At 35.5% G+C, this 15,752-nt stretch overlaps 1 protein-coding gene across 4 annotated transcripts in view; it reads right to left on the bottom strand.

The window, feature by feature from the left end:
• Positions 1-15,752, bottom strand: part of ARHGAP24 (Rho GTPase activating protein 24) — a 529,930-nt gene that overhangs the window by 16,907 nt on the left and 497,271 nt on the right. For all 4 annotated transcript variants that reach the window (XM_007999132.3, XM_007999137.3, XM_007999134.3 and 1 more), the window contains one exon: positions 4,018-5,095. In XM_007999132.3, coding sequence (XP_007997323.2) covers positions 4,018-5,095 — 1,078 coding nt within the window. The remainder of the gene's footprint in view (positions 1-4,017; positions 5,096-15,752) is intronic.

Below are 15,752 nucleotides of genomic sequence, written 5' to 3'. Positions count from 1 at the left end.
CGTCTTTAAAAACAGAGACTGTTTTCTCCATAACCACTAAGATCCAAATCATACACATATATTATTCAAAAGAGGTGTACTTTGGTCATGGCTGACTTTTTAATTTCTCCTGTTCTGAGCAAAAGTCCCGTGGGACTCATTCAAATTTACCAGCCAGTGAAATCTGAAAGATTAATGCACGTGTAGCTCTCAGAAATCTGATTATTTTAATAACAATTTTAAAATTAAAATCTCAATTATATTTCTACTTTGAAAAATTTGATCCCCACGTGTTCATATTTCACCCGGATAATAAGAACATTTAAAAATTAATCTTCCTTCTCTTTGTAAGCAACTAGAATTTTAAAAATATAATACTTCATATTTTGTAATCTTACATTATTTAGAAGGCTATTTTAAACATATGACCACATTTTTACCTGAAAATTTGGTACTATGCTGGTTGCCACTCAGAATTATTCTACAATGTATTCTCTTTGCTTTCCAAATCTATTTTAGAGCCAAAATGTTGGAAGAACTTGAAGTTGAAATACTGAGAAAGACAACCGTTATAAAACAATATATTGACACGTTTGCATGTATCAGGTGCTTGTATGAAACTTCCAGGAATGAAAAGGACTAAGTTGAATACAGAAGAAATTCCTCCCAATGTAAACATTTAAAAGTGCTGGAAAATTTTTAAGAAATATATTTTAAAAATACATAATCAAGGTTAAAATAAAAGAGTGGCTCCAGGTATCAGAACCAAGGAAGAAACTGAAATATAGAACAACAAGTAGAAGCACACGAGGGCTATTAGTCTTGGATAGAGGCCACAGAGCTTGGGGCTAGGATATCCTTTTTCACATGAGGACAGAAGATGAGGCCTCCAGTATTAGGCAGGCAGAAAACTACAAGTAATTTAACTGAGAGCTTGGAACATCAACTGTTTTTATGAAGAAGAGACTACAAAATCTCTAATCATGGGCCTGGGGAAGTATCAGAATGGAATTAGCACATCAGAGTATTAGTAAGCTACAAACCAGGTCTGAGAAAAGTTACCTATAATGCCTCAAAAATGATAATTATAGAAATTTAATATGGGGAAAAAGAAGTTAACAAAGAAGGAGGACAGATTAACAAGGTTAAACATATCTTAATAAGGGCTCTGGAAAGAGAAAATTGAGAAGGTGGGAGATGAAATAGACAAAAAGATGATGAAAAAAAAATTCCAGAATTGTAAAGATGTAAGTTGTTAGATCAAGTGATGAAAAAAAGTTTGAAAGTTAAATAAGGGAAAAGACATATCAGGAAGTTGCTAATCAAAGGAAGATGGTATGACAATATTAATATCAGAAAAAAACAGACTTTAAGGTAAAAAGCATTATTATAATGAAAAATAAGCACTAATGAATGATAAAAGGATCAATTCTTCAGGGAGCTATGAATAACTCTAAACTTCCATGCACCTAGTAGTAGTCTCAAATTGTTCAACATAAAATATGACGAAGTTATAAAAAGAAACTGATAAACTCAGAATACGGCTAAGAAATTTTTAAATATCTTTCTCAAAAATTATAGATCTAGCTGATAAAAATGAGGAGAAATGTAGAAGCTTTGAATAGCCTGATTAACAGACTTGAGCTCTTGGTCATATATAGAATCCCAATCCAGTAATAAGGGAATAGTTTAATGGACCAAATGATTAATATCATTCAGATGAACGTCTCTGATCACAGTACAATATTTTCTAAGAAAATTAAGTTGGAAATTGGCTGAGTACAGTGGTTCACGCCTGTATTCCCAGCCCTTTGGGAGGCTGAGGTGGGTGGATCATTTGAGGTCAAGAGCTCAAGACAAGCCCAGCCAACATGGTGTAACCCCCGTCTCCACAAGGAACAAAAAAATTAGCCAGGCATGGTGGCACACATCTGTAATCCCAGCTACTCAGGAGGCTGAGTCAGGAGAATCACTTCAACCTGGGAGGCAGAGGTTGCAGTGAGCCAAGACTGCATCATAGCACTCTCCAGCCTGGGCTACAGAGTGAGACTCTGTCTCAAAATAAATAAATAAATAAATAAATAAATAAATAAATAAATAAATAAAAGAAAAAAGAAAAAAGAAAGAAAGAAAAGAAAAGAAAGAAAAAGAAACCAATTTGGAGAGGGAAAAAGAACACATCTTTCAAAACTAAAAACCATATATCTCATTGATTGATAATTAAAATATTATCTATCTGTCTACCTACCTCCTATCTATTTACCTACTATCTATCCATCTATCCATCCATCCATCCACCCTTAATACTTGTGGGGTAAATCTATAAAGGAATTTAACATATATCTCATTGATAATTAAACAAAGTAAAATATTATCAATCATCTATCATCTATCTATCCATCTACCTACCTATCTATTACCTACCTACCTATCTATCCATCCATCCACCTTCAATGCTTGTGGGGTAAAGTTACAAAGGAATTTAAAGAGAAATGAATAACTCTAAACAGAAATGATCAAAATTTAGCCAGAACAGTTGACTTTCTATAATTTCATGGCTAGGCCACGAGCGGTCCCCCACCCTACCCTACTGCAGACCTCTCCCTTGACCTGTCACGAGGGTAAGAATGTGACAGTGAAATGGCCCACTGAGATGACCTCTATTGGGAAGTTCTATCAGCTTATCAAAATTTCTGAAATATACCATAGATCTCAGAACAAATATGCATCGGCAACATCCTCAGAAATGAATGTATCCATCTGCAAATTCATGATGATAACTTTTTTCCTTTTCTCCTACGTTTAAGGTGTGACCCCTTGCCTCAAAATATAAGCTTCCCAGTGTGAAATGCTAATTTATCATCATGGATTAGCAGTAATTCAGAATTCCAATACATAGTGGTTCCAAAAACTACATTCAGAAAGAATAGTAACCCTTTAAGATGATGACCCTATATTTTTATTTAAATCTCCTGTCACTCTGCATTGTATAGAAAAATTCAAACCAGAACTCCACTCGGTGAAATTTACCAAAAGAATACTTTCCATGGAAGTAATTTTTCAATCTCATTTAAAAGTACTATTTTTTAGTATTTATTTTGCCATAGCTTCTGAAAGTATGTTATCTTTTTGTCTGATAACTGATAAATGAATAGGATACATACTAAGGTAAATTAAAGCCACCATAACAACTGACTGAGGATCCTAGCACACCATGGAGGAAGGGTTGCCCAAATCACACAGCCTGAAACTGGGACTGAGACCGCTAGAATAGCTACTCCTACTTTGATCACTTTATGAGAAGATGCACATTGATATAATTAGGTTTTAGCATAATTGCCTCTTTATAAATCATAGTTTTTCTTCCTCATTTAGGCTCAGTCTTCCTTGTTCATGTGAACACACTTCACGTCACCCCTCTTCTCAAGAATCTCCATGGATTTCTATCTCAGAGTAAAAGTCAAAGGCTGAAAATGAGCCTGTCAATCCTCTGTCACCTGGCTCTTATGGCCTCTCTGAGCTCATCTGAATCCTCAGGGTCTGGAACAGAGACTGGCAGAAAGAAGGCACTCACTCAACATTCAATGATTGAAAGAATAAACATGGAGGTTTATTTACTTCTACTTTTATTTTTACCCTAGTTTCATCCTTCTCTTGTTAGTGAAAACTAACAGCCTCCTAACGCTCTGTCCATCTCCTCACAGCCCCTCTCCTTCCAGCCTTCTAATGCAAATCTATCTATTTAATAATAACCAAAGATGACATTTTTTGAGCCTATTCTATACCAGGGAAATATTCAATCACTTCTTATGTGCTTTTGAGGTAGATACTACTAGTACTTAAATTGTTTACATTAGGGAAGCAAAGCTCACAGAGATGAAGCTACCTTGCACAAAGACACAAAGCTCATAAATGGTGGAGCGAACTTAGGTTTCTTTGACTTTGGAGCCAGCAAATGTCACCCTCAGTGTGATCCCGTCCCACAGTAGGAGGCTACTGAGCCCTCTCTGGTAGTTACAACCTCCAGATTTTCCTCACCTCTTTATCCTGGACTCATACTCTATCTTCTGTTTGGTCATTTCCTGTTTCAGGCTGGAAACTAAACTGTGCAGTGCACTGTGGTTGCTGCTGCTGTTACCAACAAATGTCTCACTGTTGTCACTGCTGCTGGTGGCACGACTACTTCGACCTCCCACACTCCTATGGTCACATTTGCTTTCATAGTCCCTGGGGTGGGAAAGGTCTTCCTGTGGGGGCCCATCCAAAACAGGGTCCTCAAAGTTCCCCCCATAAAAGTCTTGCTCTGGACAGGTGGTGGTGGAAGAGCGACAGGAGTTGGAGTTCTCGGGGAGGGAGATTTCACAGGAGGAAGTGGACCAGGTGGCGCTGTCAATGCTCTGCTTGTCATCAAGGTTCATCATGGAAAACTGTTGATGGACGTTATCGTAGGTGGACAGTCTGTTGTGCTGGCCTGACTCTCCAGCTTGTTCCTTCTGCTTGTTATCCCTCAGGGTCACATAGCCATTTGGCAGCCAGCTCATGTTTCGTCCATTTGCAGGGTTCCCGTGTGTGTCACTGTTCAAAATGCCCATGCGCACCGTTCCATTCTGTACACTGTGCGTGCCCATTTTAGTACCAGATCCCTTCAGTGAAGAGGTCCTTCTAGACTGTAGGCTTCCATTGGGGGTGGTTTGCGCTTTCTCAAGACCTTCTGCATTACTGCTGCTGAAGGACCCATTGGTAACTATCCCACTACCCTTATTAAAGGCTGGGTTCTTTTTGACCATGAGAGGGGGGCTTCTAGACACATCTAGCTTGTGAACGCTGTTCCTTGGGCTGTTGGTTTTGCTGCCTGATAGAGCTATGGGGGATCCATTGTCCATGCTGCTTCTCTGGGGTGACTCAGACTTGTCCCAGGAGCACTGCCTACCAGGGCTGTTCTTGGTGTTATTGTTCTCCTTGTTCTGTAACTGCCCCGTGGTGGCTTTCTTTTGAATTTCATTGTTGTTGTTGCTCACTCCATCTTGGGGTTTGCTTTGTAGTTCTGCATCTTTGGGAAAGAGGGAATCATGTTTGCTAATCATCATTGACATCAACTGCTGGACCACCACGGTGCCTAGAATTGCATAGAACATAAAGTAGCACGAGTGAGACAGTTTTTATTTATTTCTATTTCAATGTGACTCTTAAAGAAACACATTCAAGTGAACACTCAGCAGTACCAAACCATATTTTTAACTATGATAACAGCAATAGAAGCTAAAAGAACTTGAGCATTTACTCTGTGCCATGAACTGTGTCAAGCACTTTGCTCTTATAATTTAATTGAATTTTGAAACAAATCTATACATATATATTGTTATTATCACTGTATTATAAAGGTTCAGTAACTTGATTAAGGTTACATGTTAAGGACCAGACCCAGGGCTTGATCCCACAGTTAATCATTAAAAACCTGGGCTCTTAATCATAATGCAATATTTATTACAAATTTGACATTTAATTCTGAGAAATATTTCTTAAGAGGAGGTCACTGTGACCTCTCATCTAATAATTGCCTCAAACTATCAAGATACTTTAGTGGTATCTGTAAACGGAACCCGATACAATCAGGGTGGATGCATGGTTTCTCTAATGTATCAAGATAATGAAATCCATAAGACGTTTGTTTGCCATTCAAAAGCTTTAGGGCATTTTAAGTGACATCAGCCAGAACGGTGTAGTGAAGACATCCAAAAATCCTCTTCACCATAAAAGCAACTAGCAAAAATTTCCAGAATCAACTCTTTTGGAATCCTGTAAATTAACTAATGGCTTGATGCAATCTGGAGAGTGTTTACTTAAGAAAAATGGTGGAATGTCAGTAAGAGCAGCAAGGTCTGTGGCATTTTAACTTGCTCTAATCTTATCCTCCTCTCCTTGAAAACCAACAGCCCCCAATCACAAAGAAAACCAGCCATCTGGCAGCCACTGGAATGGGGGCAGAGCAGGGTTGGATTTTAGTTAGTAAATATAGTTTCTATATAAAATACTTAAAACTTGAGATTTGGTGAAGAAAATGATGAAAAAAGGCTTTGGACAATGCAGAATTTCATTAAAACAGCAGCTAATTGAGAGGTTGTCAGGGAGTAGAAACCTGACCTGGGGCAAGACCACTTTTTAGCTTCTGGTGACACCTGGGAAATATAATTCAAAATCAGATTTTGAATAGGAAAAAACATATTGTATTCATTTATATTCTACACACTTTTCCTGCGATGATTAAAAACTTATTAATATTTTAGACTGCATATCAGCAATAAGCAAGATCTACTGCTACATCAATGTTATTCAAATTTTGAAGTTCATAAAAATTACCTGGAGATCCTGTTACAAGGAAGATTGAAATTCAGTAGGTATAGGGTGGAACATGAGATTTTGCATTATAAACCAGCTTCCAGATAACATCAGCAATAATAGAATAGTAGCGCTGGGATCACCTGGAAGCTTGAAAATTTCAGCACCCAATACAGAGCTTCTGAATCAGAATCCTGAGGTGATTCCTGGGCGCATTACAGTTTGAGAAAACTGTAGTAGATGCAAATATTTCCCTTATATCTTCCAAATTAAATTTCTTGGAAGTCCGAAAGATAGGATTCATTTTTTTTTTTTTTTTTCAGATGAGAACATTGGGGGTCAGAGAGGTTAAACTGTTTGCTCAGGGCACAGAGACGATGTGATTAGGGTGAAATGTAATATTTAGTCTTATTCCAAATTATGCATTTGTCCTAGTATATTTCAGCTGCTGCAATTTAAAACTGTAGCAGTAATAAGTAAACTTGGGATAGTTTTAAAGATAAAACTAGATAAAGATAAATATCTATTGAATTACCATCAATCATTACAGAATTGTGAAAAAAGACTGAAAGTAACAATTCGCTGTATTATACAGCCTTCTTTTCTCTTTTAGTAATCTCCGAATTTGTCATCATATTTTCCATGCATGTTAGCAGTGGATCTGATAAAAAGGATTTTAGAGCAGTTAGAATAACACTGTCAAACTTGTGTACTGTGCTTGAAGACATTGTGTATTCAATGCCATTTTACTATTTGCCCATATGCAGACACACTTTCAGAGGTTTGCAGTTTCCATTATATTTGACTCTGTCTAGTATTTTGGGAAAATGGGCCTTTTTCCTATCATTGGAATGTTAACATTTGAAGTATCACTGCTTCCTGTCATAGCTATGAACTGTGTGGGTGCATGTAATTAATTGAAGAGCAACATCCCTAAGGTGTCCATGATGAGTCGGCGAACAGCCATGTCAAAGTATACTTGCCACAATTATGGAGTATGAGTGTCAGGTCCCTAGAGATTTAGAACTGTCTTATGTATCTGGGGAAGCTTTGATTCCATCTAGTCTCTGGGACAATAAATGGCCATAGCCCCTTGTAAAGGGACTTTCTTAGAATTTTTATAGCCGTTTAGGACAGACTAACATGGTAGTAATGATGATGTGTGTACCACTAAACACACTATCATTTTTTCCTTTTGATTCGCTGTCATTTTCTTCTTAGAATACCAGTGAGGAACATGAAGCCCAGACAATGAGGTCAGAGTGGTTATTATAATCACCAGCCCATTCTGAAGAGTCCAAGCATATTCTGAAGTTCCATGGTGCTACACGATCCAGCAATTCTTCCCTGAACCATATAATTTTATCCAGGTTGACTCTAAATACCACCTAATCGGCACTTTTCATCATAAGCATTGGCTAAAAATTTGATTTTTCTTTTAAAAACCTAGGGCCTTTAAATATAATATGTAAATGCAAAAATATATGCAAATGACAGTATTCTGTGCAATATAGTTTCAATTTGTATTTTTTGCAATGAGTAACTTTGTACACGTGTCATTTTGCATGTTTGAAGGTATCTGTAAGATACCTGATGATTTTTGACAAATATATATACTCCTGAAAATACCACCTAATCATGATATAGAAAAGTGACACTTAAGCCTCTTTGGAGTCAGTTCCCTCCTCCTAACTCTGGCTCATGGCATCCTTTATATGCTTTCTGTCTCTATAGTTTTGCCTTTTTTACAATTTCATATAAATGGAATAATACAGTATGTAGACTTTCATATCTAGTATTTTCCACTTGGCATAATAATTTTGACATTTATTTGTGTTGTTACATGTAGCAGTTCGTTCTTTTTATTGTCAAATAGTATTACTTGCTGTAGATGTGCCACAATTTATCTATTCACTAGTTGATGGAGAATTGGTCTGTTTTCAGTTTGGGGCTAATACGAATAAAGTCGATATGAACATTTGACTGCAAGTCTTGGGTGAACATATGTTTTCTTTTTCCTTGGGTAAATGTTTAGCACATGACTCTGCTGGGTTTTATGGTTACTGCATATTTAAGTTAGTAAGAACCTACCTAATTCTTTTGTGAATTGGCTCTAACATTTTGTATTTCTACCAGCCAAACTTGGTATATTTTCAGTCTTAACTTTACACTTTGTAAGAAATGTGTAGAGACATCTTATTATGGTTTACATTTTAGTTTTTCTAATGACTAAAGACGCTGAGCATCCTTCTGTGTATTATTTGCTATTTGTGTATCTTCTTTGTGTATATTTCAAATCTTTTGCCATTTTTTTTCATTGAGTTGACTGTCTTGTTTTGCATGAGTTCTTTACATATTCTTAAAACAAGTTATTTATCAGATATGCGGCTTGCAAATGTAGTCCCCACTTCCAAAAAGGCTTGACTTTTTGAAAAGTGTCAATTTTGACAAAGTCCAACTTACCAAATAATTTTTTTAAAAAATATTTTTATAGTTAGAGCCTTTTGTGTCCTAAGTCTTGACTAGCACAAGGTCATAAGATGTCTTTAAAAATATTTTCTTCTATATATCTTATACTTTTAACTCCTACATTTGGGTCTGTGATCCATTTCAAGTTTTTTGTATGTGATGTTACAGTTTGAGGTAATTTATTTATATTTTTTAGGGCTATGAAATTGTTCCAGCATCATTTGGGGAAATGACCATCCCCTTTCCATTGAAATACCATGGTACATTGGTCAAAAATCAAATGACTACACATATTTCTGGACTATCTGTTCTATTTCATTGATCTGTGTGTCCATCTTTATATCAATACCATACTTTTAATTATGTGTGGCTTTATACTAAGTCTTGGAATAAAGTTGTGTATATTCAACTCTGTTATTTCCTTTCAAATTGTTTGGGCTATTCTAGATAGCTTTTATTTCCCTGTAAAACTTATAATCAGATTGTCAATCTCTACAAATAAAAATTCTGGTGGAATATTTTTGTGACAATTATATTGAAACTATAGGTCAATTTTGGGAAAATTAATAGCTTAATAATATTGAGTATTCTAATACATAAGCAGGGTATATTTCCCCATTTATGTAGTTCTTATTTGTTTGTTAATGTTTAGTAGTTTTCAGAGTATGTCTTATACATGCTTTCTTAAATTTCTGCCTAAATATTTTAAATTTATGAGTGTTGTTCTAAATAATAATTTTTATTTCAATTTCTAATTGTCCAATGTAGTATATAGAAATACAATAAAGTTTTATAAATTGACTTTGCATTATGTGATCTTTACATATTTGCATATTAGTTATATTAGTTTTATTTGACGATTACATAGAATTTTCTACATAGATGTTCATGTTGAGTGTTTTACATATTCCTTTCCAATTTTATACCTTTTATTTTTTATTACTGGCTAAGATTTCCAGTACAATGGAAGTGGTGTGATAAAGTAAACTTACCTTAAACCCGATCTTAGAGGAAAAGCACTTGGTCTTTTATCATTAACTGTGGTATTTTGACTACATTTTTCTGAGATAACCTTTGTTAATCTGAGAAACTTTAATTTTTTTTTATCTGCATCCGCGATAGTTTTTTTGTATCTTAAAGTGGTGTATTAATACAGTGAATTATATTGATTGATTTTATATGGCTAACCAACCTATCTTCCTGGGATAAACCCCACTGGTGCTGATTTATTATCCTTTTTATATGGTGAAGTCAATCCAGTAAGGTTTTGTTTAGGATTCATATGTCTATATTCATGAGGGATATTATTCTGTATTTCTCTTTTCTTGTAATGTCTTTATCTGTTTTGATATCAGAGTAACACCGGCCTCATAAAAGTAGCTGGCAAGAATTCCCTCTACCTCTTTTTTTCTGAAAGAGTCTGTACACAATTAACATAATTTCTTCTTTATATGTTTGTTAGAATTCACCAGTAAATTTAAGTTAGAGGTGTTTTTGTTTTTGTGGGAATGTTTTTAATTACAAATTCATTTGCTTTACTAGTCTCAGTTTCTTTCTTTCTTTCTAATCTTGAGTGAGCTTTGGTTTGTATCTTTTAAGGACTTTGAACATTTCACCTCCATTGACAAATTTCTCGGCAAAAAGTTGTTCATAATAGTCCCTTATGGTTATTTTAACATCTGTAAGATCTTTGGTAGGTCACTTCTGTTAAACCTGATAAAGGTAATGTAACTTTGTTTTTTCTTTTCTGATCAGTATGATGAGCGGTTTATCAATTTTAATGGTCTTTTTAACAAACCAGCTCTTGGTTTCACTGGTTTTCTAGATTGTTTTTGTTCTCTCTCTATTTTATTGATTTTTGTTCTTATCTTTATTACTCCTTGCCTCTGTTTCCTTTGGTTTAAATTAGCTCTTCTTTTTGCAGCTCCCTGAAAAGGAAACTTAGAGAATTAATTTTAGGTCTTTATTCTTTCTGACATAAGTCCATGATTTTATGAATTTTCCTCTAAGCACTACTTTATTTGCATCACACAAACTTGGTACAAATTTTTCTTTTCATTTAGTTTTAAACATACCTGTATATTTATATTTTAAATGATGTGTATACAGTATAGAGTTGGGTGTTGAATTTTTATTTATCTCTGCCTTTAGACTGGAATATATAAGGCATTAAGATTTAATGTAATTATTGATATGGTTGGGTTTAATTCTGTCATCATGCTATTTTTTTCTACTTGTTGCATCTGATAATCGCTCCTCTTTTATTTTTTTCAAGTACTTTTTTAAAAAATGTTAATTATTATATAACATTCCATTTTATCTTTATTGTTGGCTTATTAGCTAATACTTCATTTTATTTTTTAGTGGTTGTTCTATGTTTATAATATTCATATTTAATTTATTATGGTCTACCTTTAAATAATATTGCAACACTTTGCGTACAGATTAAAAGCCTTACAGTAGTCCACTTTCATCTCTTTGCTTCCATTTTCTGTCTTTTATTCTGTCATTATCATATATTTCACTTCTGTATATATTATGTGTCCCACATTACATTATCTTAGTTTTGCTTTATGCAATAGGTTATCTTTTAATGAGATTAATAATAAGAAAAATATTATTTTATATTAACCCACATATTATTCCTGTGCAGTACTCTTCACTCATCTGTGTGCATATGTGTCTATCTGGATTCATATTCCTTCTGCCACAACAACCATTTAACATTTCTTATAGTGCAAGACCGTCAGTGATGAATTTACTCACAGAGTTTGTTTCTCTCAAAATGCCCTTAGCTCCTTTTTATATTTGAAAAATATTTAAATATATCTACTGGACATAGAAATCTAGGTTAACAGATTTTTTTCAGTACTTCAAAGGTTTTGAGCCATGTCTTTTAGTTATATAATTTCTAACAAGACATCTTCCGCGACATTTCTCTTTGTTCTTCTGTGTGTAATGTGTCCTCAGTTCCTCAGTCTGCTCCTGAGCTTTTCTCTTAAATTGGTTCTCAGCAGTTTATGATGTGCTTTTGTGTGGCTCCCTTTATGTTAATTCTGAGCTTCTGTGATCTTTGTGTTTGTAATTTTCATCAATTCTGTGAAAAAAATGAGTATTTTTTTTCTGTGCTTCGTAATAGTTTCTCTTATAAAGACAAAGTTTTTATAAGTATGAATTTATTCTTTGTATGTTTTCTCCTAACCTGCTATTAATCTCATCGAGTGTAATATTCACTTAAGTGATAATTTTCATCCTTAGAAATTCTACTTGAACTTTAAAAATATATTTGATTTATCTCTTCATCATGTTACATTTTGCTTTACCTTCTTGAACGTATTTACAGAATATAATAATAATATCCTTGTCTGCTATCAGAAACGACTCAATCACATTTGGGTCTTTTTCTATTAACTATTTTATGTCCTGGTTACAGCTCATATTTTTATGATTCTTTGCATGCCTTGTAGTTTTTAATTGTATGGAAAACACTGTGGGCTTTATACGGTTGGTGACTGAATTTTGAAGAAATATATATATTCTAGATGTGTTGGACCTCGTTCTGGCACAGAGTGAAGCATCTGGGGATCAGCTGAATCGTATTTATTATATGTTATTGGGTTTTAATTTTTAGAGCAGTTTTAGGTGCACAGAAAAATTGAGCAGAAAGTACAGAGGGTTCCTATATACCTCCTCTCCACTGCCTTTTTAAACACAGTTTCCCCTTTTATTAACATCTAGCATTAATGTGGTATATTGATACACTTGATGAGCCCATATTGATACATTATCATTAACTAAAATTCATAGTTTACATTAGGAATACTTTTTGTGTTGTATGTTCTATGGGTTTTGACAAATACATAACGTCATGTACCCATCATTCCAGCATCATATCGAAGAGTTTCACTGCCCTAAAAATTCCTTATGCTCCTGGTATTCATCCTTCCCTTCCTCCCTGTGCTCCCATTGGATCATTTAAAAGTTGCATTAAAATTTGTGAGGTCTAATCCACAATTTAAGTCTTACCACTAAGGTAATACCTTTGTGAGAACTCTACACAATGCCTCATTATCAGGACTTTGCACTCTTTCTGTGGGAAAGACAAATTATTTCAAGCCTAGTTTGAGGCCCAGAAATTGTTCAGACTATGAATCTCTGGCAAATTCCCTCAAGTCTTCTGTAGTGTCCTCTCATGCAAACATAAATCAGTTCTCATCTACCCTCTGTAGATTTCTCTTTTCTGTTTTCTACTCCCCCCAAATTCTAGCTCCCTTGGGCCTCTCATTGTCTGATCTTACTCTCTTCAGCTCAGCAATACCTGGACTTTGTGTGCATTTTTCTTTCCTGTGATACAATGTGAAAACTGCCTCCCAGTAGTAATCTGAGGCAATGACTGGGTTCCGCTCATTGGTTTTCCTTCTCTTATGAATCATAGGCATGTATTGCCCATTGTTCAGTATCTAAAAACTGCTGCTTCATACAGTTTTCTGGTTTTCTAGTTGTTTAATTTGAACAATCTCTATTCCTTCATCAAGACAAGAAGCAGAATGCAATATTATTTGTCAGTAGTTTTAAATACTGCTGAAAAAACATTCTAAAGGTTTCCTTGAAAGCACGTATCTGTTATATAGATATGGATATGCTTATATAGCAAGGATATCATTAACGGCTACATCAATATTTGAATGGTAGCAAGAAGGAGAGTAATGGCAAGGAATGTATAGAGAATTTTTCAAGTAAAAGAGAATTTTAAAAGAGTATTTTTAAAAATAAAGCAGTCTCCATGTTTTTCAATAGAATTCATGTCAGTTGACTGCAAATAGTATGTTAATAGCCAAGAATAATGAACTTCATTCACTTAAACATCTACCAAAATAAGAAAAGAAAATAGAAATAACTATTATGGGTTAGTAAATATGTAAGGTTCATTTTCCAACCTGTGCAGTTTTTACTCTGGCCTACTGTTGAAAGAAGAATGAAAGCACTTTTGGGAGATAAAACCATCTCATTTGGATCACACTCACTCAGATCAGGCTAATGCTGCAAACACCTATTGTATCTCAGGGGTTACTTCAGCTTTAGAGTATATTTGATTGAATTGTAATTGTGCATGTATAAAATGCACAGCAAATGACTAGGAGGCATGAGCACAAATACAAATTTGATCTCAGAAGTCAGAGCCTGTGAGAGATAATGCCTGTCTGCAGTCTGATCACTACCTCTCTTCTTCAGCCAATCCCCAGAGCTACCAGAGTTACTTTTCCTTTTTAAAACTTTTATTTTAATTCAGGGGTATAAGTGCAGGTTTGTTACACAAGTAAACTTGTGTCATGAGGGTTTGTTGCGCAGATTATTTCATTGCCCAGGTATTAAGCCTAGAACCCGTCAGTTATTTTTCCTGATCCTCTCCCTCTTCCCATCATCCGCCCTCCAATAGGCCCCAGTGTGTGTTGTTCCCCTTCCTCTGTCTATGTGTTCTCATCCTTTAGCACCCACCTATAAGTGAGAACATGAGGTATTTGGTTTTCTGTTCCTATGTTAATTTGCTGAGGATAATGGCCTCCAGCTCCATCCATGTTCCTGCAAAGGACATGCTCTTGTTCATTTGTATGGCTACACAGTATTCCATGGTGTACATGTCCCATATTTTCTTTACCCAGTCTATCATTGATGGGCATTTAGGTTGATTCCACATCCTTGCTATTGTGAATAGTGCTGCAATGAACATACACATACATGTGTCTTTATAATAGGATGTTTATATTCCTTTGGGTATAAGAGTTACTATTCTGGCTGGCCATGGTGGTTCACGCCTCTAATCCCAGCACTTTGGGAGGCCAAGGTGGGTGGATCACCTGAGGTCAGGAGTTTGAGACCAGCCTGGCCAACATGGTGAAACCTCATCTTTACTAAAAATACAAAAATTAAACAGGTGTGTGGTGGTGGGTGCCTGTAAATCTGGCTACTCAGGAGGCTAAGGCAGGAGGATCACTTGAACCTGGGAGGTGGAGGTTGCAGTGTCTGAGATCGTGCCACTGCACTCCAGCCTGGGTGACAGAGCTAGACTACATCTTGAAAATAGAAAGGAATTGCTTTTCTAAAACAAAAAATCCAATCTCAACATGCTCTTGCTCAATATTTATCAAAGATTCCTGAATGCAGAATGGTCTGTAAGGCCTTGAAAATATTGTGAAAAGTCTTTCCAGCCATTCTTTCACCAGTCTTCCCTATATGCCCTGATATCATTGACCTTACCAAATTTTTCACTTGGATGCACTGTGATTTTTCTTACTGCTAAACACTGAATGTTTGTGTCCCCAACCAAATTCATATTTTGAAATCCTAACCCCCAGTGTGATAATATTAGGAGGTAAGGCCTTTGGGAGATAACTAAGTCACGGGGGTGAGGAGCCCTCATAAATAAGATTAGTACCCGCCTAAAAGAGATCTCAGAGAGCTCCTTCACCCCTTCTGCTATGTGAGGACCCAGCAAGTAAACAGCTGTATGTGAACCAGGAAATGGGTTCTCACCAGATACCTATCTGCTGGTGCCTCGATCTTGGACTTCCCAGACTTCAGAACTGTGAGTAATACATTTCTGTTCTTTACAAGCTACCCAGTCTATGGTGTTTTGTTACAGTGACCCCAGTGGACTAAGATATTCACTCTCTTACCAATCTTTATATCTTTTTCTGGTGGAATAACTGTTTAAATGTCCCATCTGTGATGGTTCCCCTGACCTCTAAGAAAAATACCATAATTCCCTACTTTTTGATCTCATAGCCCTTTGACATATCCTGTGTATAACATTTTTCATACTACACTTGAATGTTTAGTGGTTCAAATCTGCAACTAGGCAAGGCTATAAGTTCCTGTAGGGCAAAACTTTTCCCTATTCATCTTCGCATTCCCAGGCTTACTGGTGAGTATTGCATAAAGTAGTTGCTTAATGAATATTTATTGAATAA

The sequence above is a fragment of the Chlorocebus sabaeus genome, chromosome 7 (genome assembly GCF_047675955.1).
Source record: "Chlorocebus sabaeus isolate Y175 chromosome 7, mChlSab1.0.hap1, whole genome shotgun sequence".
NCBI classification, from domain to species: domain Eukaryota; kingdom Metazoa; phylum Chordata; class Mammalia; order Primates; family Cercopithecidae; genus Chlorocebus; species Chlorocebus sabaeus.
The sequence above is the reverse complement of the archived record's forward strand: the minus strand, read 5'-3'. Positions and strand labels throughout refer to the sequence as shown.